Raw genomic sequence first — 27,548 nt, 5'->3', positions numbered from 1 at the left:
AAATATACAAACAAGCGTTACATAATTTCAATAACAGTCAGTTTATAACTTCACTTTACCACTGTATTACCACTATACTTAAACACACTGTGTACAAACTGGTTATTAAGGACAATACAATCAATTAAACGTCATTACAAATGATTAATACCTGAATCAACTTGAATGATGTATTTACTAACTAAGAACGAAAGATCGTACAGCAATCAACCATTTCTCTATAAATTGAAGTAAAGATTTGAGAACATTATTTGCTTTATTTAAGTTGTATGCATGCAATTTATTATAATAAATTAACAGGCAATGATCCGTCTATCATGTAATATAATTCTTTTTACTACTTACAATGGTAACTTCAACAACGGCTTAATAATATATATATACACAACACGGTAACAAAAATCACATCTTCCTGTGTTTGCAACAAAAGCTTTTCTGACGCGCAGACAGAAAAACCAGGTAGTTAACCAAAACATCACCTATATGCAAATGCGCCAAACACAATGCTCGCAAAACAGCTAGCAGCAAGACACTTATATGCAAATATGCAGAACGCACACGAACAACAACTGATCCATGACAATATAAACACCTATATTACAACCAAAATAACAGAAATAATATCAGGTTGGTCCCAGTGAATTGTCGCCATTCAATAAGATTCCTCTAGAAACTAGTGACATTTCCATTAATTAATTTTACTGGGATTTATATTGTTGAATTGAATGCCATCTGAATTATGTCACTGAATTCACTGTCCTGGTAAATAAGATTCCACTATATGCTGCAATCCCAATTAGAGATTTTGTTGTTTTACTGTAGCAGTAAATTCACGGAAATTATCAAATTGAAAAATAAAAAAAAAATGTTTTTATACTCTGTAACACTTAATTATGTATATTGCATTCAGACCAAGAATTATCAATACTACTGCTCCAGCATTAACTTCTGCCACCATTAAAGATCTGATCCCTGACACGGAATATGAATACTCTGTGTGTGCATGGAATAGCTATGGACGAGGAGAGTGCACAACCATGGCGACTGTTAGAACACAACCTGAATGTAAGTAATTGGTCTTAACGGAATGTAATGATTAGATATCAAATTCTGCCATGGAAACAGAAAAAGATACTGAATTTGTTGATTATTTGTAGTTTGAGTTAATTACAAAAGGAAAGAGGAGAGAAGGAGAGGGTGGTGGGTGAGCCTATCGCCCGTATTCTTAAACCGGACTTTAGTCGTAGTTCGAAGTTCGACTTGAAAAAGTCGTAGTTCGAGCTATTACTTCAAATTCGATTCAAAAACGAAGTAGTCGAAGTTTGCAGTTCGACTTAATGAAGTCGAGCTTTTAGTCGAGTTGCACACGTCTGGGTAACAAAGGCTATACATTGGCCAATGACAAGAGAGTATTTGAGGAGCAGACGAAATTTTGCGCATTAATATCACTTTCCATTTCTTACAACACTTTTTACGCATCAGGACTATATACATGAAAAATAATTTTAATCGTTAATTATTAGAACAATATCAGTATTAATTTAACAGTGAAGTATATTTGATTAACAACAAATAAAATCTTCAAAATATATTTAGGAACCATGGCGGTACGGTAACTTTTATATTTTCTAGGCCCCCAACAAAGTATAATCGCTACGAACCATGCACTTCATAGCGTGACAAGAAAGCGCTAGGCCCCCTAAACATTCCATCGCGTGGTGAATTGCCGCATCTCCCATTGTCGCTATGGCGTGACGTAGCTCAAGTCGGACTTGCGCGAAGAAAATAATGTAATTTGTATACAGTTGTAAATAAAGATGATTTTCATTATTATAACTTATACCAATGTATATTTAATTAAGCTAATATAAATATAGATATTTAATTCTTCAATATCTGGCCAATATAACAACTCAATGACTGTTACGTTTTTTATAAACATCGTTTAAAAACCATTTAGTCGACCATTTAGCCTGCCCCCTCCAGGACTAAAAAAATCGATCAAAATCCGTCTCGCTTTAGTCGAGGTTGGCCTGATTTAGTCGGTGATTTAGTTGAAGTTCGGTTTATGAATTAAAATGACGTCATTTTTTTAGTTTTAGCTCGAACTACGACTAAAGTCCGGTTTAAGAATACGGGCGTAAGTGTTTAACAAGCTTCTTTGAGAAGGTTTCTTGTATTGGTGAGAGGACCTCATACAACCAGTTCTATCCCCTCTTTCACAACATTCTGGATTTTTCTCTTGTCATGTAATTTTTATATATTTTGCAGTATTACCACCATCAGAACCACTCGAGCTAGTTGCCAATATACTATCATCAACTAGTGCTCAATTATCATGGTTAAGTCCAGAAGTTGGTATTGACACTGTCAAAAAATACAACATATACTTCCGTCCAACGGAGAGCTTAGAAACACCAAGCGTACAGGAAACAACAAACACTGTAGAACTAACCTATAATATTTTAGGATTAATGCCAAATACAGACTACACATTCTACATTCGAGCTGTAAATGTGCATGGAGAAGGGTTACCATCAGCTGAGGTAACAGGGCAAACATATTCTGACGGTACGTTAACACAGACAAGCATTTGTCTATGATTTTAAGAATTATTTTTTGTTTTATTTTTTTATCATAGTAAATACGCTATTTTATTCATTTTCCATGATATACAGAAGGTAATACTAAATAATAAAGTACATAGAAAATTTGTGCACAGTTTTAAATTTAGGTATTATTATAACATGGTTAATATGTTAAATAATATTTCAATTGTTTGTTAATAATATTCTTATTATATTGGAAGAAATAAGGTAAATTTAGTTTTATTATTGTATCTTTATATTAAAGTTCCAAGTGAGGCACCCTCTAGAATCACAATTCAAGCTATTAGTGACAATGATGCAATATCACCAAGTGAGTTGATGGTGTTTTGGGTGCCACCACCACCCGAATCCACTAACGGTGAAATCACAGGTTATCGTCTACGTTATCGCAAAGTTGTTTCTGGAGGATCGAACAGTGTAACGGTTACGTATGGAATTTCCCAACACAGGCTTAGTGGTAAGTTTTTTATGATTATGCTAAAAGTGAACTAGATGTTACACTTTTTGTAATAAAAAATAATAATTATAGAAATTGCTATTTATATATTCTGGACAGCAATGTGACCTCCTGTCACGCTTCATTCATTGTCAGATCCGAAAGGTCATTGTTTGTTAACAAAGCATTGTATTGGCCAACATTTACTTTAGTCTTAGAACCCGTTTGGACGGAACAAATTTACACGTGTATAGGTCGCGTGTGTGTATATTTTGAGATAAACTTGCTGTTTCAAAAATCCACCTCATGAGGTGGATTTTTCAATTACACCTTAAACCGCAAGCTGATTAACCGCAAGATAAGGAGCAATTTGACCTTAATAGTGTAAAGAGATGAAATATGACCTTTACACGTGTAAATTGTTCATCGTCCGAACGATCACTGATTACACATGTAAAGTTACGCATGTAACTGATTTTACGTCCAAACACAGCCTTTGAAGAGCCCTGCTTCATCAAAACTATGTTATGCTATACACTATAGGCCATAGATATGCCTGCTTTCTAGTAGTAATATTTAAAATGAACGTGATTTGCTAGGAGAGCAAGTAATAGGCATGAAACTCTTTAGTGTCACCTTTATAGGGGTATCCCCTGAATAAGGATTGGCTGATTTGATTTGATTTGATTTATTTCGGCATCAGTACATAAAATATCACAGACATACAATTAAAATTGACAAATATAAAAATACCAATATAAAACAAGGATGCCAAGGATAACTCATAAAAGTCCTCTACGGACTTGTTTCCAATGAGGTCCTTTGAAAGAACAGCAAAAAAGACAAACAAAGCAACATAAAAAAAAAGACAAAAAACAGCAAAAAGGACAATCGAAAAAAGAAGAAGCGCAAATTAAATAGTTTCTAGAGCTAGTGAACGTTCCTGTAGATACTTTTTAACTTTACTTTTAAAACAACAAACAGTTTGTGATTCCTTAATGTTAATTGGTAAATTATTCCATTCTTTAATAGCATTGTAAAAAAAGGTCACATGTGCCATTGGCTTGATAGTTGGGATTCTAAAATTAAAATTGCATCCCCTAGTATTGTAATTATGACTGTCTGAAATTCTAATAAAACGATTGCATAAATAAGGTGGACAACAATGATTATATATTTTTAAAACATGACAGGCTCTAAGAAATTCGACACGGTCTTGGACTTTTAACATACCAACGTCGTTTAGCTGAGATTGACCAACATGAGATCGGGGACCTAACTTTTTTATAAAACGAACCATTTTGTTTTGAGTCGTTTGTAATTTTGATTTTAAATTTTTATTTACCGTAGAAGACCATGAGCAAACCGAATAATCGAACATCGGTTGGATTAAAGCAAAACTAAGAATTTTGCGACAATGTGAATTAAGAAATGATGATTGTCGGTACAGAAATTTCAGTCTGCCGTTTGCTTTGTTTATAACAGAGCGGGCAATGACGTCACCTGATACATTTTGGTCAATCTCAATACCTAGATATTTGATAGATTTTGATCCATTTATAGTCGTTCCAAAGCAATCAATATAGAATTCGTTTACTTTGCTTAATCTACGTTTAGAACCAAACAGGATGCATTCGGTCTTACCCATATGAAGCGAAAGTTGATTGTCGATCAGCCAATTATTGCATGATACGAGATTGTTTTGGAGTTTAGATTGGATTGCGATTGGATCTTTATGGGAGTAAAAAATTGCACAATCGTCAGCGTACAAAACAACTTTACAATCACTTTCGATACTAGATGGTAGGTCATTCACGTAAATAAGAAACAAGAGAGGACCCAAAAGGCTACCCTGGGGGACTCCACATCCAATCTCAATAGAGTTTGATTTGGTACCTTTAATATCGACAATCTGATTTCGCCCAGACAGGTACGCTTGAAACCAACCGATAGACCGGCATCCTAGATACTTAAGTTTTTTACACAAAATATCATGATTGACCGAGTCAAAGGCCTTTTGGACATCGAGTAAAACCATACCCGTAAATAAACCATTTGACATTTGAACTCTAAGGTGATCTCTAAGATGGATAAGACATGTGTCGGTAGAAAATGATCTACGAAAACCGGATTGATGATCGTAGATAAGTTGATTCCTTTCAAGGTAATCGGAAACTTGTATATATACCACCTTCTCCAGAATTTTCGAAACTGAGGAGAGAATGCTTATAGGTCTGTAATTGTTAGCCTCAGTTCTGGAATTCTTTTTATGAAGGGGCGTGACTTTTGCGAGTTTAAAATCCGAGGGAATACGTTCGTATTTAATGGAGAGGTTAATTATATGTGTTATTGGTGTTTTAATATTAGGAGCTCCGTCTCTAAGAAATTTTGCAGGAATCTGATCAAGGCCTACACTTTTAGATGGGTTGAGATTTCTCAATTCCTCTTCGATAAGGCTCTCGTCAATTTCTTCGAGAGAAAAACCAGAAACATGTTTGATTTTGCTATTATAGTAATTTTTAAAGGCATTCGAACCCACACTAAAAAGGTTACTGGGAGAAGGCAATTTCTTCATTATATCGGAAGCAATATTTGCGAAGTATTTATTGAAATAATTTGAAACTTCGCTTTCATTATGGCAAAGATTCCCATTAACATCTAACGAAACAGTGCTACCCTTTTGTGGCTTATTTTTATATCCCAAATCTTTAAGGCATTTCCAGAGTTTATTGGGATTATTTTTGTTAACTTCTACCTTATTTAAAAAACATTCAGATTTTGCTTTCTTTATGTCCTTTTGTATGCGATTACGTAACTTACGAAATGCATCGTAAAGGTCTGGCCTATTTGGGTTATTCTTGAACTTATTTAATATCGAGTCTCTTTCTTTTATGGCACTTAATATTTCCGGTGTCATCCACTCTTCAGATTTTTGTTTTAGGCGCACCTGTTTGAGAGGAGCCATTCTGTTTATAAGAGACAAAAATATTTTTTTTAAAGAGCACCAGGCAAAGTCCACATCTGATGAATCGAGAACAGGCGACCAATCAGATTGTGTCAATTGCTCATTAAAAATATTAACATCGTAGTTCTTAAGTGAACGAATTTTGATAGTTTTATGTTGGTTAAATTTATATTTTAAAGATTTACGAGTACAAAACGTTAGGCTGTGGTCACTAATGCCTACATGGATGACACCCGATTGCAAAATCTTTTGCGAATGGTTACATATGATAATATCTAAAACTGTTGATGTATACTTAGTAATTCGAGTTGGTTCCTTTATCAGATGGGTAAAGCTAAAAGTTTCAAGAGTTGTTTCTAACATTTTGTATATTGATGCAGATTCATTTTTCAAATTAATATTGAAGTCACCAAGGACAATAACTTCGACATCTGGTCGAATAGCAGCCAATATATTTTCAAACGAGTCAATAAATAGCTTATATGATTGACTTGGTGGACGATAAATTGATCCAACAACAATAGGACGCGTCCTCGGAAGCAAAATTTCCATCCAAATTGATTCAATACTTTCAGAATCCAGGTCCCGGCGTTCGCGTATAGATAGTCTTTCCTTGACAAAAAAACAAACACCTCCTCCAGACCGATTTCGATCTCGACGGAAAACGTTGTATCCTTCAATGTTGAGCTCCGCATCAGGAACAGTATTATCCAATATAGTTTCACATATAGAGATAACGGCTGCATTGGTTTTTATTGCGAGTAGGCGGAGTTCAGACATCTTTGGCAGTATTGACCTTACGTTAAGATGAATGAAGTGAAGGCCCTTTTCTTTAAAAACATTGAAGTCTTCCTCCACATTGAGATGGATTCCGGGTCCCAGGTTTGGAGAAATATCACCACATTTAAGCAAGATAGCAAAGAGTAAGCCTTTCCCTCTAAGATCAAAAGTCCGGTGTATGTGGGACGTATTCTTCCTTGTTTGATAATTTCCGGAACTGTAAATATAGGCAGGCGATACAAAAATGACACTTGTTGCAGCGACCGCAAAGTTAGCGTTGGAATGTTTGCACCTGGTAAAAATGGCTGATATGTCGTATCTCTCTTCGGCGGTTGCGTTAAAAAATTGGTCAACAAGTTGAAAATGCTTCACATTGTTAATCAAAAGAACAAGCACTGATGCATGGATAATAAAGGAAGCCATACTAAAAGTCATATTGGAAGGTTATCTGTATGCCGTATCTGACCAGCAAAAAGATCGCGTTGCTCGAAAAATAGCTCGTGTTGAGCTCGTCTGTATCCGTCCACGTTACAAAATACAATTGTAAGCGTATCCACAATTCAATCAAATGGAATTCCAAGAATTCAGCAACCCAATGGTATATAAAATACCGATACAGTTAATGTTAAAAGTGAAAATAGAAACATCAAAAAACGATTCATCCGATAAAATAACAGAAAAGTTATCCACCAAAAGGCTTCGTCGAAAAATGTTAATCTTTGGTTATGTACATTTTTTCCTGGTTTCAGGTGTGAGAAGTCAAATACGCTTACCTTGCTGAAACCGTAGACTAATAAAGCGTTGATTATCCACCAAATGGCTTCGTTGTGTAGTTGAAGTACTACGATGCGAAGAGAAAAACGCAATTAAAAGGCCATTAATCCACCAATTGGTTTCGTTGTTTTACTTAGGCTTAGGGAGTGCCCCTGAGCCACCAATGCGAAGTGGTTAAAAATTCTGTTTGCCCCGGTATAGCCTAGACTGCTCGGGTACTTTTGAGGCCTAGAGAGAGGTCCGAGTAAACACAACCGCTCACGACGAAGTATTGCGAGAGTAGGCTGTAGTGTTAAAACATTATTTCCCCGTTAGTTTCTGATTACTGGCTGCAACATTATGGGAGTATGTTTGTTGAGTTATGTTTGATCCAAAAATGACTGTGGTAATAATGTGAAGCGCTTAGAAACTTTGTGCATTAGCGCTATATAAGACCGTATTATTATTAAAAGGTGTCCTAAAGAAGGTGTAAATTTCTATATTTTCACTATATTACAAAGTTTTTAATTTCCATAGACTTGGATGATGACACTGAATATGAAGTAAAAATACTAGCAGTGAACAATAATGGGACAGGCCCATGGTCCAATTGGGTTACTGGTAGAACATTACCTACCAATGTGGTAACTGATGCCCCTGATGGTGAGTACCAATATAAAACATTAGCCTACTATTTACAATATTTAACTACACAAAGTGTAAATAAAATATTGTTGACCAATTTTGGTTTAGACAAATTTATTACTTAGATTCTCTCATTGTTATCATTATTTATTTTCCAAATATTTTCTGAGCTGTTTCTTTAGCTATACAAATTAGTAATAATAAATATCCCAGAAAAAAAATGTAACTTCATTGGTGGAGGTATTTACACATTATATATCATATTTTTTAGTTATAGTCACATTTAAAAGTGGTTTTATGTCATAAATATATAACAAATTATACTAATTTTCTATTCAAATATAGTATGATTGAAATGAACGAATTAAATAAATGCTAAATAACATACATATTCATTTTTAATTAAATTATCTTTTTTTTAAATTTATTTAAATGTATACAATCGGTAAATAAATAATTTAATATATTTATAAAACAATATATTTATTATGAAGGAAAATGTAATTTACTATTTCTTTCTTAAATTTATATTAATTTTCCCAGTGCTTAAACATCGTTCATAATATTCACTCATCATATTCTGAATTGCTTCTTGTAAGCTCTACACAAGTGCTTATACTTGCTAAGGGTTTTCCATTTGCATCACCTATGCATAGCATCACGTCTTTATTTCACATGGGCTTTAGGTTAAATATTTCAACTTGTTCAATATCATTCAAATTTTAAATATTCAATCTTCGAAACATGTTGCTTTATAAATTATAAATTATAATCATGATGTTTGAATGAGATAAGTTGCTATATATGGGTATAACTCATGACCTAAGATGAGAGGTGTTAGGAATATTAATAATAGATTGGTTGCATATTCAAATATATCAAGATATGTTTGCAAAACTAATACAATTTAAATCTAAATTATTTATTATGATCATTTGCTCTGTCCATATTGCAATTATTGACATCATTACAGACAAATAGGATACCATCTTTTATAGATAAAGATTATAAGCTTTTAATGAATGTACACTATTTCTCTACCTTGTATAATGAAAACACTGTTAAATTTTGTTCTGTTTTATTCTAAATGTATTTGTATGTCCTTTTAAATAACAAAATAATAATACCGTAAGGAACATATATAACTTTTTTTCAAGAGTACAAATGTCGTAGGTTACAATGTGTTTGTTATAATATCATTCTTTAATAATACATTTTTGCACTAATCTTTTCTAACTACTAACATAATGTTTTGTTCTCCTTTTTTCATTTTCTACTATCGTTCACACAACTGCACTGTAGAGTCTCGTGTTCCCCCTGAACCGAGTTCACTAGTATGCTATAAATATCCAAATCGTATTGAGGTATGGTGGTCGCCCCCATTAGACAAAAGCATCAAAGTAGACGGTTATATACTAGGGTTCGGTCCACGAATTCCTGATGTTGTTATAGAGAGACTTGGTGCAGATAGGCGGCATTTTATAATTGAAAATCTAGAGCCGGCAACTCAGTACATAATCAAACTACGGGCAGTCAATAAAGCTGGTGAAGGAAAATCAAAGTATGAGATAGTTGACCGGCTTTTTGAGTCAAGTAAGTGTCAACGTAATGTATGCATTCGCATGTATTATTCGTTGGTTTGATAATGATGTGCATGTTATGTCATTGCACGTACGTCATCTCTTTTTCGCATGTTCTAGTTGTGCATTGTCCATCGCATGTGCTACTTTTGTATTTTGTTGCTAATAGTCGGATCTAGTTCTCATTCATTATCCACTGCATCTTGGAGTTTTTAAATGTTGCCAGTATGTCAAAGGTTATACCTAAGTTTTATTTATTGACACACTATAGCTTTTGCATGTTTTTTTGCATGTAATCATAAAATGGTTTAATTAATTACAAAAAATCAATTCAAGGGTTGATTTTAAACATTCAAATTTTAGTTAAAATCATTAATATGAAATATTTATTACTGTATTAGAAAATATACTTGCTTTATGAATATAATGTTACTATAATCTTTTTTTAATGGTTGAATAATAATAAATTTAATTTACATTTTATATAGCTTGAATACCATTTAAAGTTTGATAAGTTGAACAATCTATTTTAAACTATCATAAATCATGTTTTTGATTTAATTTATTTTGAAAAACATTATGAAAAAATACTACTGACAGAGAATTTAAAGCTTGATTTTATTAGATTTCCATTGGTATTTACTACTATTAATTATTACTAAATTGATCAAAGTGGTTTCCTTACAATTTGTTGCTGATGGTTATTGCATTGTTGCTATAGAACTAGATTATGCATAAACTTTATAAAATTAGTTTAATTTTATTAATATTTTGATACAATATTTTACAATTATGTGAAAAATTTTAAACAATTGTTTTACCTTATCAAATGTCTTTCCTGCTGACATATAATAACTCGTTTTTTAAAACCAACTTTGAATATATATTAATTTAGATTGGATATTCAAACAAATTTAAAACAAAATAATTGTCTTATATCTTTGTCAAACTAATAAAAAAATACGTTTAAAAATTGAATTAGTCTGGCTACTGCAAGTTTTATTTTCCATATCATTGTGCATGATTAACACATTGAAACAAAAGTAGGCCTATTCACACTACCCAGCTACCCAAACTTATTCACAGCTTGTTATATAACTTTATTTATAAAAGAGTGTGTAAATGTAAACTAAAAGCTTTATTGTACGTTATACTTGCTTTGTCTGTGCTTCAAAATTCAATTGGTTTTTATTCATGTGTAATTATTAGCATCCAAATGGTTTATTAAGAAAGCATGGATTCTCTTGTGACTACATTCAATGCATATCTTGCATGTTTAGCATGTTGCATTATTATCTTTATACTGTCATACTAGCATGTTTTGCATGTTTAAGCCAATATCAGTTGTAATATATGTTTTTATTATATACTTATTATGAAGAATTTAATATATTTAATTCTTTCTTCTCTCTTTAATGCTTAATTGAATGTATTTAAATTGATACATCAAGTAATAATAGTTTAAAGGAACTTACCACATCACAAAGCAAAATTTAAATTGTTTAAATAATGTAATACTTGTTTTGTATGTCACAGATTTTAATATTAAATTTTCACACAATAATTTAGTAAACAAGTATTTTAAATGAACACACAGTTTTATCAGGTTTTAGTTACCTCATATACATTTTACAACTGACATAAATCAAATTGTACATTAGATATTGTTTTTTCTTAATTTCTGCTAAATGTTAGGTTAAATCAAGCAATTTCAATATTTTTCCTAACTTTATTAATAATTAAATTAACATAATTACAAGCATGCTTAATAAATACAATACAATTTTTATTTATTTATACTATACTATTCTAATTTACCAAAAAAATATTTTTAATTGCATTTTTTTATATCTACCCAAACCTTAATTTTTAATTAAAAGTTTTATAATTTTTGACACTTTTTAATTTATGAACTGCACATTATCATTTAAATGCCTTTTGTTAATTAAAAATTAATTGATTTCTATTTTTAAGATATAATGTTATAATTTTCAGTCCATATTTGTTTCACCTTAAGTTTGAATTGCATCTTTAGCCCTTGCCTACCACCCTCAGCTCACCCTCAGCTCACCCTCTTCATCCTCATATTAAGACATTTCCATCATTACTATCATCAACAATTTCTCCTCCTATCTCTGGATTCTGACCTCCAACTCATGTGCCTGACTGTGACTGGCTTTCTAATGTTGATGGACTTAATATTCTGTGTGTATGTATCTGTTATACATGTTGAAAGTAACCTGTAGAATTTGAATACTTATTTTTCTTAGATGTTCTATATATTTGTTTATGAGTATTTATTATTTATTTTGAATGTTTTTTGAATGATATTTTTCAATGTGTTAGTAGTGTTTCTGTGACAATTTGTTTAATGTTTTTAATTGTCTAAATTTTGGAATGTGTCTAAAAAAAAGAGCAGTGCATTTGATGACATAAACCTATTTAATTTTTCAATCCTGTATTATTTTAACAAAGCACTTTAAGATCCTAATCTTTTTGCTGAGATCAACAAAATGGATTGAAATCCTGCCAATGAGATGCTTCCTATCCTTGTGGTTTTAATCACATATATGAATGGAAATTAACTATTTGGTGAAGAAATTATTTTTTATTCATTTGTGTTTCTTTGGAAGCTAAACAGCTTACAGTAATATTGTCTTCTTTCTTGTTGCTTAGCAACAGTCAGTACCTCTGGGGTCCAAGAATCGAGTGACATTGCAGATACATGTAAGACCGGTTGGCATGTTGCCAAGTATTACCTGTTTTTGTTTATTCCTTACTATTCATTGTTTTGAGGAGTCTGTTGAACATTATTATATTTTGTTTACTATTATCTTCATTGGAACATTAATTCTCTTGTTTGTGTTATATGGATTTATCTGTTTTGTTTTAATTTATTTGTGATTTGTATAGTGATGTTGTCGTGAGTAACGTGTATATTATAATAGGCTTGTAGTTTAGTTAGCATTGCGAAAGTGTGTTTGTATTAATTATTTAGTTCATTCAGGATTATTTTTGTTTTTCTGAATAAGAAACTTTTAGTTACAAATCTAAATAAATCGGTAGTAGCTATAAATAATTTTATTTTTATTCATTTAGTATCTTAAGTAACTCTTGATTTTTAATGCTGATATTAGATAAGATGTTTTTATATCTACTATTTCTTTTAATTAATTTTCTTTCTGGTTTCTAACACACACTAAGTGCGGTGGTTTGTTTTTAATAACTTATTTTTCCTTGTTTGAGCACATAATCTTTAATAACCTCCCTTAATCTTGCACATTTTAGCTAATATGGTACAAGCCATTGGGCTATAATAGGTTCAGCACATCATCCCATCACTCTTTTCCATAGCTTTGCCTCATCCATAGTTCTATAACTGGTGTGAACTTATCCGACAGCTCTGTCCCGCTTGGATTTCCTAACTTGCTTGTCATATCTCTTGGCTCTGAGATTTGCAGCATTCACATGCTTTTCATAGTCAATTGTGGTTTTTATCTTTTCCTTGTTCCTGTATCTTCTCATCAGCTTGTATGTGTTACAATTGGCTCCAGTCCCTTCCCAAAAATGCCACCTTCTTTCCACGTTGCTGCGACAATGGAGATTTTAAAGCTCTACAATGCTATGACCAAAATGACTGTTGGTGTTTCGATGCGAAAGGAAAGGAGGTTGCAGGCTCGCGTGGTTCGTGGACAAAAACAGAGGAGGATTGTAATAGACCTGAAGCTTGTCTTGTATCCAGAACTGTAGATTGTGGTGTTCCAAATAAACGTGAGTCATTTTCATCAGAATGGGCATGGAGTAAATGTTTACGGCATACTTGTTTAATGCCTAGCTCAGAAACAAAAATGCACGCCTTGAAATGTTGAACCTAGAGAAATTCTTTTTATTTATTTTTTTAATGCATTTTTTAGCTCAAGTTCTTTATTTTACACTTTTTATTATTGATTATTATAGATGAAGATTTTTTATTTGTGTAGATTAGATTGTTTTAGTGTTATTATTAAGCCTACAGTAGAACCCTTATTAATGGGACACGTCCTTCAGGACCCAACAAAGTGTCCCCTAGATATAAATGTCTCACAGCAAGTGACACGTCCTTCAGGACCCAACAAAGTGTCCCCTAGATATAAATGTCTCACAGGAAGTGTTCTACTGTATTTAAATATTTGTAGTTACCCATAAAACCCTTTCATTTATAAAATTAAAGGAAACCCAATTATATAAATCATTTCTTAAAAACATTTTTTTAACTTATTGAAACTGTAACAATTCTGATCTTTATTAAAATACACATCCAAATATCCCTAGGACGCATGTTTTTGTCACATTCTCTTCGTTAACGCATGGATTATAGGCACCTTTCCCAATTTTTTTTATTTTTTTAATAAATTTTTTTAGAAGGTTTGACAACATGTTTTAGTTAAATGTTCACCAATCATTTAATACTAAATAATCATTTTCAATTTTTATTTTACTTTTCAAAACGTGCACTTTTATTAGTATTTATTCATTTTTTATATCTTTTACACCAAAATCCCTAGATTTTAGAACTGCATGTCTTACTGTACTACGTTGAATATTGATATTTTACTTTGTCATAAGATAAGTTTTGTTCATTTGGAATACTATAGGCTTACAACGGCGTATACATATTGTATATGCCACCACAAATAGATGCTATTAGCCTTTTTTCTGGTAGAGTGTTATTATTATTTAGCATTTTTCAGTGACCAAGTAAAATTAAACACCCAACACAACGCTGGCAGAAACAAGGACATTTTTTTTAAGATAAGAAAACAAATATTAGAAAATATAAAGGGTAAAGTAGAGACATTTTTTCTGACCTGAGAATAAGAAAGGTAGCCTAAATCGCCATATTAGGAATGTAATTTTCTGAGTAAATCAACAATATTGTTAAATTTAGTTAGTTTCCCTGGCAGCTGAAAATTAATGCGTCAACATTAAAAATGATTATTCTTTTTTAAGCGTCACCAATCTGTGTTCATTCAGATGGCCCCAACCATGGTTGGGACTGAGGTGGAAATAGATTAGGTTAAAACAATTAATGGTACACTCCCAAAAAGCATTTACATGTCCATATTCCTAAAATTTACACACCCCAGCCCCAACCATAGTGCGTGCCGCATGCTTATTTTTAATTATCAATTTTATCCCAACCAGTCGGAATACTTTTAATAAGTACGATTTTAGGTCATTTACATGTCTACTATTCCTAAAATGTTCTCATTTTAGTCCAAACCATGGTTGCGCTTTGGTGGAGAGTAGATTAATTAAAAACATTACACACTCCCAAAAAAACATTTATATATTTCAAACTCGTTCCACCGGCCCTGCAACATCAGGATGCTACCGTTTCAAACATTCACATGATCACAACACACCATTACCTAACTCGGTTTCACTTCCAGTGTTTATGGGTACTATAACATCCATTAAGGTACCACTGAGACAATCCGTTTTGTTTTATTAAAAATTAAAAATTAAGCTGCAAAGTGATCATCATTACTACCAGAACCAGATTTTCAAAAGGAACCTGCTCTTTTTGGAGTTTTCAGTAGAAACATGCTCTTGGAGTTTGCCCATGATTCCAATAAGTAAGCAAATATAGTAAAAGCTAACACTTTCAACGGCCAACAATCCTTTATTCTCTTGCCTAAAGATTATTGTGTGTGAAAAATAGATTAATTTAGCAAGGTATATCTGTGTATTTAATCTAGTTTTAGGAATTTTAGTTATTAGTATTTTCAGGTATTTTCAGGTGTTCTAACAATAATACTGAGGGTTGACATTCAATCAATATTTCCTTCAACATATTAGATTCTATTACTTATTTTAACTGGCTTATTCTGTTGATATTACAGTATTAGATAAGTAAGGTAATTGTAACTGTATTTTGTTGTTTTGTCTCTTCTTATTTCAATTTTAAATCATTGTTTGTCATGTATGTGTAAATTGTATCCAATAATATTCTATTTATGTCTTTTATATTTCTTCACCATTCTACAGCATATCAAAAAACATCAATGACAGAATACAGTATTCTATTCTTTTAAAAATACTTGCTGCCCCCAATTTTATTTAACCTAAACCACATTACCAAACAATGCATTAATTTCAGTTGTAATTTCAAATTGCTTTATCATTATTTTGTTTGGTATTATATTATGTTTACATCAAGATTTTACATACTTTTCAACTTGGGTTTTTACATCCAGTAGGCCATTGCTTATTTTATATATCATTTAATGATAATAAACCTTTTTTGTAAACTGCATGTTAATAACTAATTTATTTCATTCTAATAAATTACATGTAATTATAGTAGAGCGAAACAAAAACAATTACAAATTTAGATTCTAACTTCATTGTTTAAACATTGATTTATGAAATTTATTTATATTGTCACACAAATTTAAATACCATACTAAAGAACTTGACTAGATATTTGTATAATTTATGTGATAATAACGTTTATCATGATTATTCTGTAACTATAGCAACAGATACGCCTATATTGACCCCTCCACTAAAAGTAGAGGCTCAAGCAATTTCAGATTCAATTATAATGGTGAAATGGAATGGTGAAAGTAGCTACAAGTACACACTCAGATATAAAGCAAACTTCTCATCTTCACGGTAAGTATGATAATATCTTTCTGTTTTCAAATGGTCATGTTCAATGGCATAGAGTGGGGTTATATAGTTGTAACCTAAGATCCTTGGCTACCAATTGCAGGACTTGCGCATGTTTTGAATGGTCAGGTTAAAATAAGAATAAACAACATTTGAAAACTATAACAGTTATACAATAAACATCAACATTAATGTCATCACCTTCATTGTATCATCATTGTCATCACTTTAATCATACCATCACTGTCTTCACCTTCATTGTATCATCATTGTCATCACCTTCATTGTATCTTCATTGTCATCACCTTCATTTTATCATCATTGTCATCACCTTTATTGTATCATCATTGTTGACACCTTTATCATATCATTGTCATTCAATTCATTGTATCATCATTATAATCAACTTCATCATATCATCATTGTCATCACCTTCATTGTATCATCATTGTCATCCCATTTATCATATCATCATTGTCATCAACTTCGTCATGTCATCACCTTTATTGTATCATTGTTATTACCTTCATCATATCCTCATTGTCATCCCCTTCATCGTATCATCATTGTCATCATCTTCATCGTATCAACATTTTATCACCTTCATCGTATCATTGTCATCACCTTTATCATATCATTGTCATCACCTTTCATATCATCATTATCCTCACCTTTATTGTATCATCATTGTCATCACCTTCATCGTATCAACATTATATCACCTTTATCATATCATTGTCATCACCTTCATCACATCATTGTCATCACCTTCGTCACCTCATCATTGTCATCACCTTCATCATCTCATCATTGTCATCACCTTCATCATATTATTGTCATTATCTTCATCATTGTCATCACCTTCATCATATCATATTTTTCATCACCTTCATTGTATCCTCATTGTTACACCTTCATCGTATAATCATTTTCAATACCTTTATTGTATCATCATTGTTATCACCTTGATTGTATCATCATTGTCATCACTTTCATTGTATCCTTATTGTTACACCTTCATCGTATCATCATAGTCATCACTTTCATCATATCATCATTGTTATCTCCTTCATCAAAGCATTCTCATTACCTTCATCGTCTCATTATTTTTGTCATTTCTATTATTGTGATCATCATCATTAAATGTTCATAATTGCCATCATTAATATTTGATATTCATATTTTGATATTTGTCATTTGTTTTCTTTTATTAGTTACATGTTCATTAATACATCATCCTTTTCTCAACAAGTTGTTAATCTTAAACCATTCACTACATATATATTCGATGTGAAAGCAAGTGATGGCAGGATATCAAGTGAATTTAGTATAGAGACTTCAGCCAAGACCAAAGATGCATGTAAGTCAGTTTCTAATGTACATACAAATTAATTGATGTCATTTGTTTGTGGAAGGTGAGTGACAGTGTACATTCATTCTATCTAGCTTCATTTCATTACATTACACTTTCTTTGTAGTACTTACCAATCCTATATTTCTGGTAACTAAATCATCTGGTAGAAGAATAGAAAAAATACAAACCATAAGATGAATACTGTATTTGCATATGTAAAATCCTAAACGGGTGTTCTATGACTGATGTTAGCACAGGAGGCTGAGGTTAGCCAGTCCTAAATGTTGCTCTATAAGACTCATGTTAGAAAATCCTAAAGGGTCTTCTATGACTGATGTTAGCCAGGGGTCAACTACCCTCTTAGGACAACTACCCGCTAGGGCAATTACCCCCTAAAGACAACTACCCTCTAGGACAACTAACCCCTAGGACAACTGCTCCCTAGGACAATTACCCCCTAGGACAACTACCCTCTAGCTACCTACTAGGACAACTACCCCCTAGGAAAACTGCCCCATGTAGGCCTACAACTACCCCTTAGGACAACTACAGCTTTGGCAAACTACGATTGGTAACCAAATTTATTTAACAAGCTGCTTCTTTTGGTGCCAATTGTATTGTAAATCAAATTGTGTGTGAGGAGGGGACTACATGTACGACACTATAAATTTTACAATATTTGACATGAAATTATTAAAATATCCTACTGTCTTATATCGACGTATAAGATTTGTAGTCTATTTTGTAATAACTGTAATATTTATTTTTTTTAAACTTCTAGGACAAATAATGAAAATGATTTCCTCAATTGGCACAGTTAGCTATGTTTCATAACAGAAAGACTAAGAAATTATATTTTAAATCTAAAGTAAAATTAGGAGGTTTTTTTGATGTAAAATACGAATTGGAAAAAAAAATTAAATAAGTAGAAATGTTAAAGTTAGACATAAACTCATCATGGGTATAATTATTCTTTAGGCTCTAAAAACGTTTATTGTACTTGTAAATTCTTCTCTTTTAATAAAAAGTTCTTCTATGAAGTAGTAACAGCCAAACCAATACAGTATTCCATAAACTGGACTTTTTTTTTTATATGATTTTCGACTGACTGGTGCAGCTAGGTAAACTGTATGTTCCTAGATTTCTATACAGCATCTTCATGTCACGCAAGAATAACATAAGCCCACCCTTTTATTTTTTAAGATTGGAATATGTTTTACGATAAGTTGGAGCATTATTGATTCTCGTTTAATGTCAAATAACTGCTGACGAACAGTGGTGGCGCCAGCGGGGGGCGCTACGGGGGCTCTAGCCCCCTCGTCGGGGAGCCTAGCCCCTCCGTCGGGGAACACGGGTACTTTTTGTCGGGGAATATAATATACAGTAAAAAACGTTCGCGTTCACTTCATATAGCTTCAGCGCCTAGAAAACCACGACGTTCCATTGACCGTGAGAGTACGTCAGAGGGCTATTATGCACTTTTATGCATTCATTATTGCCAGAGATCTAACTACTAAACAATAGCTAGTACGCACTTGTTTGGCGGTATCCCTTTGTACGAATCGTTCACCGTTGGGTCGAGACGCGTGATATCATGTTCCATCCAGGGACCAACATGTGTAATGTAGTTATTTTCCAGGCGAAGTTTACCGACGGTTACCGAAGGGAACACGGGTACTTTTTGTCGGGGAATATAATATACAGTAAAAAACGTTCGCGTTCACTTGGTAGCTTCAGCGCCTAGAAAACCGCGACGTTTCATTGACATTGAGAGTACGTCAGAGTGCTATTATGCAATTTATATGCATTCATTATTGCCAGCGATCTAACTTACTACTAAACATTAGCTAGGTACGCACTTGTCTGGCGGTATCTCTTTGTACGAATCGTTCAACGTTGGGTCGAGACGCGTGATATCAAGTTCCATCCAGGGACCAAAATGTGTACTGTAGTTATTTTCCAGGCGAAGTTTACCGACGGTTACGTCGTGTACTGTGTCGACGTACGCTATACACTACAGCAAAAACGAATTATGTTAATTGTTCGTATGTTCACCAATTTTTTAATTTACAAGTAACCTTCTGTACCGTGGGGCACCTAAAATAAATATTTCATCCATTACTAAACAAAAAAACATGCCATTTTCGCTTAGCCAACATCTTATTATAGCTAAGTTATTACATTTTCAATGTCCTGTGTATGTCATGAATTTCTCACCACCCGGAAGTCCAGATGGTACGCAGGCATACACTTGGGAGCATTATGCATTATAAAAAATGGAAAAAATGGCTACCCTAAATCTGATTAAAATGACCTCAAATGACGCTAGAACGCGTTGCTTCCGGGGGCTTCGCCCCCTGGACCCCCACCGGTGGCCCTTGGCGGCCCCCTGGCACCCAGCCTTGTGATGCTCGCATAGCCCCCTCGTTGGGGAATGTAGCCCCCGCGTCGGGAAGATCCTGGCGCCACCCCTGCTGACGAATACACATATTCAAAAGGGGTTAGTTGTCGCTGAGGTTAGCCAGTCCTAAATGTTGCTTTATGACTCATTTTGAGAAGTCCTAAAGTTTGATTGATGTTAAAACATTTATATAGGCCAGATGTATTATATGTAACTTGAGATATTCAAAATTTAAGTTTTAATGGAAATTGAATTGCATTAGCATTATTTATCTGTTAAAATTCACATTATTGACAAGTGTTCTAAATGATTGGTTCTCAGTTTATGTGTTGATACATTATTTGACTTACTAAATTTGATAAGTTGGCAAACTAGACCAGTTTATCTGTTAAATAATTTGAGGTGACTGTTAAAGCACAGTGTAATAGCATGGTTGCTAATGTGAAATCAGCGTGAATGATATTAATTCATTAAAGTGTTACTATAGCAAAGTAATTGTAATGGTGATAAAACAATTTATTAAACTAGTTCAATTAATTAATCAATATTGAGTATGTGCCTTAACCTTCTTATAAGTAAATTCATTCAAGATTAAATCGACTAAATATTCATAAAATTACACTAAAAGGTTTGTTGTAATACATATACACACCACACATCACAAAACAACCAGTGTTAGTTTAACTTTAAGTGTTTATGAACAAATCCACTATCAAATCTACTATCCACACAAGAATATATTAAAAATGTAAATTTCTATCCAGAAACCACCACTGTTTATCAAATATACAGTAGTAGTGTTCAATGTTATGAGAGTAAGTGAAGTGCCGCTGAGCTTATAGAAATATGCGCTGTATAAGTATTAATGTTAAAATGGTGTTGAAGTAGATAGTCCATTGCATAATATGGTTCTACTACAAGGCTGTTGGTATCACTTTTGCTCTTTATTTTAGTACCAACGTCACCGCCTACAGACATCAAAGTTGTGCTTGATGCCAATTCATCGTCAATAGTTTACCTCAATTGGATGCCTCCTACAGAACCTAATGGCTATATAACAGGTACTGTTTTTCATTGTTTTCCTTTACTGTAGGTAACTTTAATGTCATATTAATCATTCACTTTGACCCAAAATTGGATAGAAAACCAAATAATGTATTGTTCAAAGTATATTTAAATAAAGAAAATACTTTGATGTTTACCTTTTTTTTCAAACACCACCAACTTTGGAAACAAAACCAGGCTTAGGTTTAGCCATAATAAATATACTGTAATGTGTGAATGGCCATGGTTTCAATCCTGACCTGTGCCAGGGTTGTAGCTTATGACTCTTTCAACTCCACTTTAAAAGCCTCAAATAAGACTATAAGCACAATAAAATAAAAAAATAAAATAATTATAAAATAGTTTATCCATTCTGTAATTGACGAGCTGCTTGAAGAAAAAAATTAAACTAATATATAAATATGTATATACTTATAAATATAGTCAAAGACGCTAGTTATGTAACTAGCGTCTTTGACTATTTATCTTTATTCTGCTTTGCTCAGCATCGAGCACTTTCCTACATGACATGATTCAAGCTTACAACATATTAAATATGTGAGTGTATATTTTTTTAGGCTATAAAGTGTACTATTCTACTAATAATGAATTACGGCTAAGTCGGTGGACAAAAATGTCTGTTGATGGCAATGAGATTACCACCTCAATCCGTGGATTGGACTGCAATACTCAGTACTACTTTATGATTCTAGCAGAAAATAGGAAAGGAGATGGTCCACTGTCTCTTGAGATTAGTGAAACAACCCCAGGTTTGTAATTTAAAATGTTTTAAATCATTTAAATTTTTTTGTTTTAAAAAAAATATTGAAAACATTGCTTTTCACCTACCTGATTCATATGATAAATTCAAGTTCATCCAATGTACCTCAACCGCTACCAACTCCACCAAAAATCAATAACAAAAGAAATATAACGTTAATCAGTCCGGGCCTACCTTTCTTTCGCTTAGTCTGAAAAAAAAATCCAGATGAAAGTTAAAGTAAATTAAAATTGATTCAGTACAAATATCTTGCTGCTGTTGATAATAAATCAAATACAGCAAATATAAATATAGCCTGACATTTGGTATAAAAAAATTGTCTTTTTTTTAACGTGAATTAATCATTTTAGTAAAACCTCCCTTTTTTAAACATTTCTATTTCTAATCACAAGAGTTTTTATATTATGAAATAACAAATGTATTTTTAATGCAAACATTATTTTTTTTTTTTTTTTGTATTTAATAATATTTTGTGCAATTCATTTGGGTTTTTTTTAAGCTTGCTATGTGCCGTCTAAGACTGATGTTATATTTGTTTCAACTAACAAACAAACAACAATTCCATCAACAGGTACTGGAGGTAAGTATTATTTAATTTGTTTAAAGATCATTATTCTAAAAAATTACCTTACCACCTCTATTTAATAAATAGCACCTCTATTTAATAAATAGCACAAGATAGATCAGGAAGTACATTTACTAAAAATAATAACATACATGCATATGTGAGTTTTTGTTTCATCGGTAGCAAACAAGTAAAATTAAGTTAAGGTATATTCTATCAATTTTATATTTATGTGGCCTTCACATTTGATTGTAATAGTAACCTAATCTTTTATTTAATTGCAATCAGGTAATCTGGATGTCATATTTTTTTTTTTTTTTATTACAATTTTTTAGCTGAGACCGTAGCTATCAAAGCAACTTTATTGCCTATTGTAGAAGAAGCAACAATTCCACGCTGGTTATGGTTCTTAATTATTGGCATAGCCTTCCTGATATTGCTATTGGCAATTCTCCTAATACTCTGCATTGCATGTGGATGCTGCGTGTGTTGTGCTGATCTGTGCCCGTGCTTTGCAGCATGCGGCGCAGGATGTCGATCTTGCTGGGCTGCTTGTTGTCCATGTTGTTGTTTTGTAGAAGATAAAGGAATGACAAAAGTTATGTAAGTAAAACCATGTATCTTAAATCCCTATTTAGAAATTACAATGACATAACAAAGTTTCCAATACCCTTTTATGCACCAGCAGTATTTTGAGCTCTGTCTACACCATCAAACTAGTTTGACAAAAATAGTATGATGTGCCCAAATATGGCAGGGATATGCCCAAATATGGTAGTGATATGCCCAAATATGGTAGTGAAATGACAACATCGTGTCCATATATGTGCACATCACATTTTTTTGTCACATAAAGTTTGATAGCGTAGACAGAGCTTTTGAAATACATTTTACAATTATCAAATGCTTGATTTCAGGGACAGTAGAGCCCATATAAATAGGACACCGTCAAGACCAACTGTAAATACTTAAAACACCTACCTACTCATAACATATCCCCATAATGAGTGGTATCCAAACACCTACCTACTCATAACATATCCCCATAATGAGTGGTATCCAAACACCTACCTACTCATAACATATCCCCATAATGAGTGGTATCCAAACACCTACCTACTCATAACATATCCCCATAATGAGTGGTATCCAAACACCTACCTACTCATAACATATCCCCATAATGAGTGGTATCCAAACACCTACCTACTCATAACATATCCCCATAATGAGTGGTATCCAAACACCTACCTACTCATAACATATCCCCATAATGAGTGGTATCCAAACACCACCTACTCATAACATATCCCCATAATGAGTGGTATCCAAACACCTACCTACTCATAACATATCCCCATATGAGTGGTATCCAAACACCTACCTACTCATAACATATCCCCATAATGAGTGGTATCCAAACACTACCTACTCATAACATATCCCCATAATGAGTGGTATCCAAACACCACCTACTCATAACATATCCCCATAATGAGTGGTATCCAAACACCTACCTACTCATAACATATCCCCATAATGAGTGGTATCCAAACACCTACCTACTCATAACATATCCCCATAATGAGTGGTATCCAAACACCTACCTACTCATAACATATCCCCATAATGAGTGGTATCCAAACACCACCTACTCATAACATATCCCCATAATGAGTGGTATCCAAACACCTACCTACTCATAACATATCCCCATAATGAGTGGTATCCAAACACTACCTACTCATAACATATCCCCATAATGAGTGGTATCCAAACACTACCTACTCATAACATATCCCCATAATGAGTGGTATCCAAACACCTACCTACTCATAACATATCCCCATAATGAGTGGTATCCAAACACCTACCTACTCATAACATATCCCCATAATGAGTGGTATCCAAACACCTACCTACTCATAACATATCCCCATAATGAGTGGTATCCAAACACCTACCTACTCATAACATATCCCCATAATGAGTGGTATTCAAACATAGGGGTTTTACTGTATGGAACTTTCATGGTGAATAGGAATGTATATAAACTTATATACAGTAGTTATTTTTTGCCAATCTAGAATTTTTATATTTTATTATGATATTGACAAATAAAGCAATTCAGTATTCAGTATATTTATGATACAAAAGGCTAATGTTATGATAACAAGATTCCTTCTGCATGCTGAAAAAAAAATCCTACTTACAAAATTACACACACATTTTTGATAAATTATGTATCTTCGCCAATGATTGCCAATATTTGTTTTTTAAACTTTGATGACATTTTTGTTTATTAGGTACAATAAGCCGCCGAATGGAGGTGATGGTCCAGACGTTGTCTTCAACATCCGCAACAAGCCTCTAGGAGAAATGTTGCCATTACGAGGTGATACAGGTAATACTAAAATTTAAGTCAACATTCTATAGTTAACTAGTAGACCTCTCTGTAACCTGATTGTGAAACATTCATATTTTGAAAAACTGAATACCTAAAGGAAAATAAAAAGGTGTCTTACCTCAAACTATATGCACATTTTGTTGATGTGGTTTAAGAGGAGATAGAGTAAAACATTCTGGGTTAGTATGTTATTATAATATAGATGTATGTATTTTAATGTCATAGTTGATTGCAATGTCACTAATAATGATTAGATATAGATATTATTTTACCAATGTGAACTGAAAAATGAATTATTTAAAATTGAGCAGAACTGTAACAAAACTTGATCTGGACACTCAATACAATTTTAATTTAAAAGAGATGTATTAGATGAGATCTCTTGGGATACCCTTAAGGTGACACTTTCCTATGAAATGAATGAGTACAGTATAACCCCTATTAAGGACACCTTTTGGGTGCCAAAAAAGTGTCCCCTAGGTGTCTCCCCTAAATAGTGGTTGGCCACAGTGTTAAAACATATATTGTTCCTCGTTTATTTCACAGTATTTCCTTAATAGGAGTGTCCCAAAGGAGGGGTTCTAGTGTGTATATGTTTTAACACTTTGCCTGTAATCCTGTAAAATTGAGTACTTCCAAAAAGAAACAACCCTTATTCAGCCTCACAGGAACATATTGCAATTTGTAGCTTGTATGTAAAATACTTTTTGAATGACCATTGTATACAATGAATATAAATTACTTTTTTCAAAGACGATAAATTAAACTTTTTTGCTTTTAGAATATCCGCAGTAAAATGAACGTGATATATTACAAATAAATATGAAATTAAAGTTTTGTTATATTCAAGTGCTTTTGCGGGAGATCAAAGCATTCTATCAATCCTCTATCATAATCGTAAAATACAGCTCATTTATTAAATACCTTCTATTCAGGTAATCATAAACTAAATCCAACATTATTTTTTTCTTCAATTCTTCTATCAGAAATTGATGAATCTGCATTTATAGCATCTGAAACTAAAGGTAAGTCAAATATAAATATTTGACCCTTTTTTTTTCACAATCATTTGTTTCACTATTTTTAAAGGTACTGTAACAGTATTTGTATTTTACGAACATTCTAAAAATAGAATGTGTATAGTACTGTTCAGGTAGAATATAGACAAACTGAAGATAACGTAAACAATTTGAATTTTTACTTTTATACAAATGTGGCCATGATCTTTTGCAACCACTATAGTATTAGCATTATATTTGTTGCTGTTATCGGTATATACCACGGAGTCCCTGGTTATCCTATCAAATTTACTTTCAAGTTTATTCACCTTACTAAAAATGTTGTCAAATATGATCTGCTTGCTTCACTGGTAAACGCTCAGTTGAGTCATTGACGTATACAACCAAAAATGTCTTTGAACAGTACTATACCATGTAAAAACAAAGATTTGTACAATTGTTTTATGTGTCCTTGCATGCATATTGTTCGTTGATAGGTTAGCCTACTAGTTCTTGTTAACTATGTATTTTTGTTCTAGTAGATTTCATTGTGCATGTTAGAAAACTAATGATAACTTTAATAGGAAATTTCCTATTAAATATGATGACTTATCATTTTCAAATGTATCATAAAACTTTCCCTAGAGATACAGTTTAGGATTTGTTTCACAATTTAAATGTTAAGATTAAAACAAGTGCTTGTTAAAAATAGCTTTTTTACAAATTGTATGAGGGAGACATTTAATATGAGTTCTTAATTTATTTGGCTGTTAAAGTCATGATCACTTTTAACATATGATCATATTATTAGTATTCAACTCTGTTTCATACCATAATTTATATATTATAAGTTAAAAGGTTTAGGTTTAAAATGTGGTGAATATTGAATTTGTCTAACTGCACAAATTATTTTACAATATTATTATGGGAATATTACTGGAATTATAATTTGCACTGAGGTACAGAAATATATATTAAGGGGTGAATTAGATAAAAATGGGTAACTAATAATATATCCTAACCAGGTGCACTGGAGTCTGCTTACAGTGGTATGCTGCTAAATGGAGGTATTAAATGCAGTAAACCTAGCAGTGTTACAAGTGATCAAGCCACATTAAGCTCAGGTAGGATTAACATGCACGCAAGCCTCTTGCTTAAATCATGGTCTTGCTTGTACAGGGGTAAACGCTCACAATAAACAGTTCGTCAAGGGCAAGTGACTTAATAATAATAATAAAAGTATGTGAGCCTGCCTCAGCAATATGGCCACCTGATCCTATATTATCTTTCATGTTGGCCTTTGTTACTAAGCTCATCAACATCTTCATACTGGTCTGTAATTCCTATGCTCATCAACATCGCTCATGTTGGTCTTTGATTCCTAACTCATCGACATTTTCATGTTGGTCTGTGATTCCTAAGCTGATCATCATCTTTCATGTTGGTTTTTGATTCCTAAGCTCATCAATATCTTTCGCACAGTTCTTTGATCCTTAAGCTCATCAACATCTTTAATGTTGGTCTTTGATTCCTAAGCTCATCAAAATCTTTCTTGTTGGTCTTTGACTCCTAA

General features: G+C 32.7%; 1 protein-coding gene across 11 annotated transcripts in view; it reads left to right on the top strand.

The window, feature by feature from the left end:
• LOC140040690 (neogenin-like) overlaps positions 1 to 27,548 on the top strand; it is a 101,133-nt gene that overhangs the window by 58,304 nt on the left and 15,281 nt on the right. For 7 of the 11 annotated variants that reach the window (XM_072086805.1, XM_072086807.1, XM_072086806.1 and 4 more), the window contains exons 9-23: positions 911 to 1,065; positions 2,272 to 2,571; positions 2,854 to 3,066; positions 8,081 to 8,206; positions 9,491 to 9,781; positions 13,297 to 13,539; positions 16,290 to 16,428; positions 17,640 to 17,785; positions 21,134 to 21,241; positions 21,803 to 21,994; positions 22,505 to 22,585; positions 22,906 to 23,173; positions 24,877 to 24,974; positions 25,964 to 26,002; positions 27,001 to 27,099. In XM_072086805.1, the coding sequence (XP_071942906.1) occupies positions 911 to 1,065; positions 2,272 to 2,571; positions 2,854 to 3,066; positions 8,081 to 8,206; positions 9,491 to 9,781; positions 13,297 to 13,539; positions 16,290 to 16,428; positions 17,640 to 17,785; positions 21,134 to 21,241; positions 21,803 to 21,994; positions 22,505 to 22,585; positions 22,906 to 23,173; positions 24,877 to 24,974; positions 25,964 to 26,002; positions 27,001 to 27,099 (2,498 nt within the window). Of the gene's footprint in view, positions 1 to 910; positions 1,066 to 2,271; positions 2,572 to 2,853; positions 3,067 to 8,080; positions 8,207 to 9,490; positions 9,782 to 12,444; positions 12,496 to 13,296; positions 13,540 to 16,289; positions 16,429 to 17,639; positions 17,786 to 21,133; positions 21,242 to 21,802; positions 21,995 to 22,504; positions 22,586 to 22,905; positions 23,174 to 24,876; positions 24,975 to 25,963; positions 26,003 to 27,000; positions 27,100 to 27,548 lie in introns of all 11 variants that reach the window. The other 4 variants (XM_072086809.1, XM_072086811.1, XM_072086810.1 and 1 more) reach the window with 4 other exon arrangements.

The sequence above is a fragment of the Antedon mediterranea genome, chromosome 2 (genome assembly GCF_964355755.1).
Source record: "Antedon mediterranea chromosome 2, ecAntMedi1.1, whole genome shotgun sequence".
Taxonomy (NCBI): domain Eukaryota; kingdom Metazoa; phylum Echinodermata; class Crinoidea; order Comatulida; family Antedonidae; genus Antedon; species Antedon mediterranea.
Note: the sequence above shows the minus strand (reverse complement) of the source record. Positions and strands in the feature narration are given on the sequence as shown.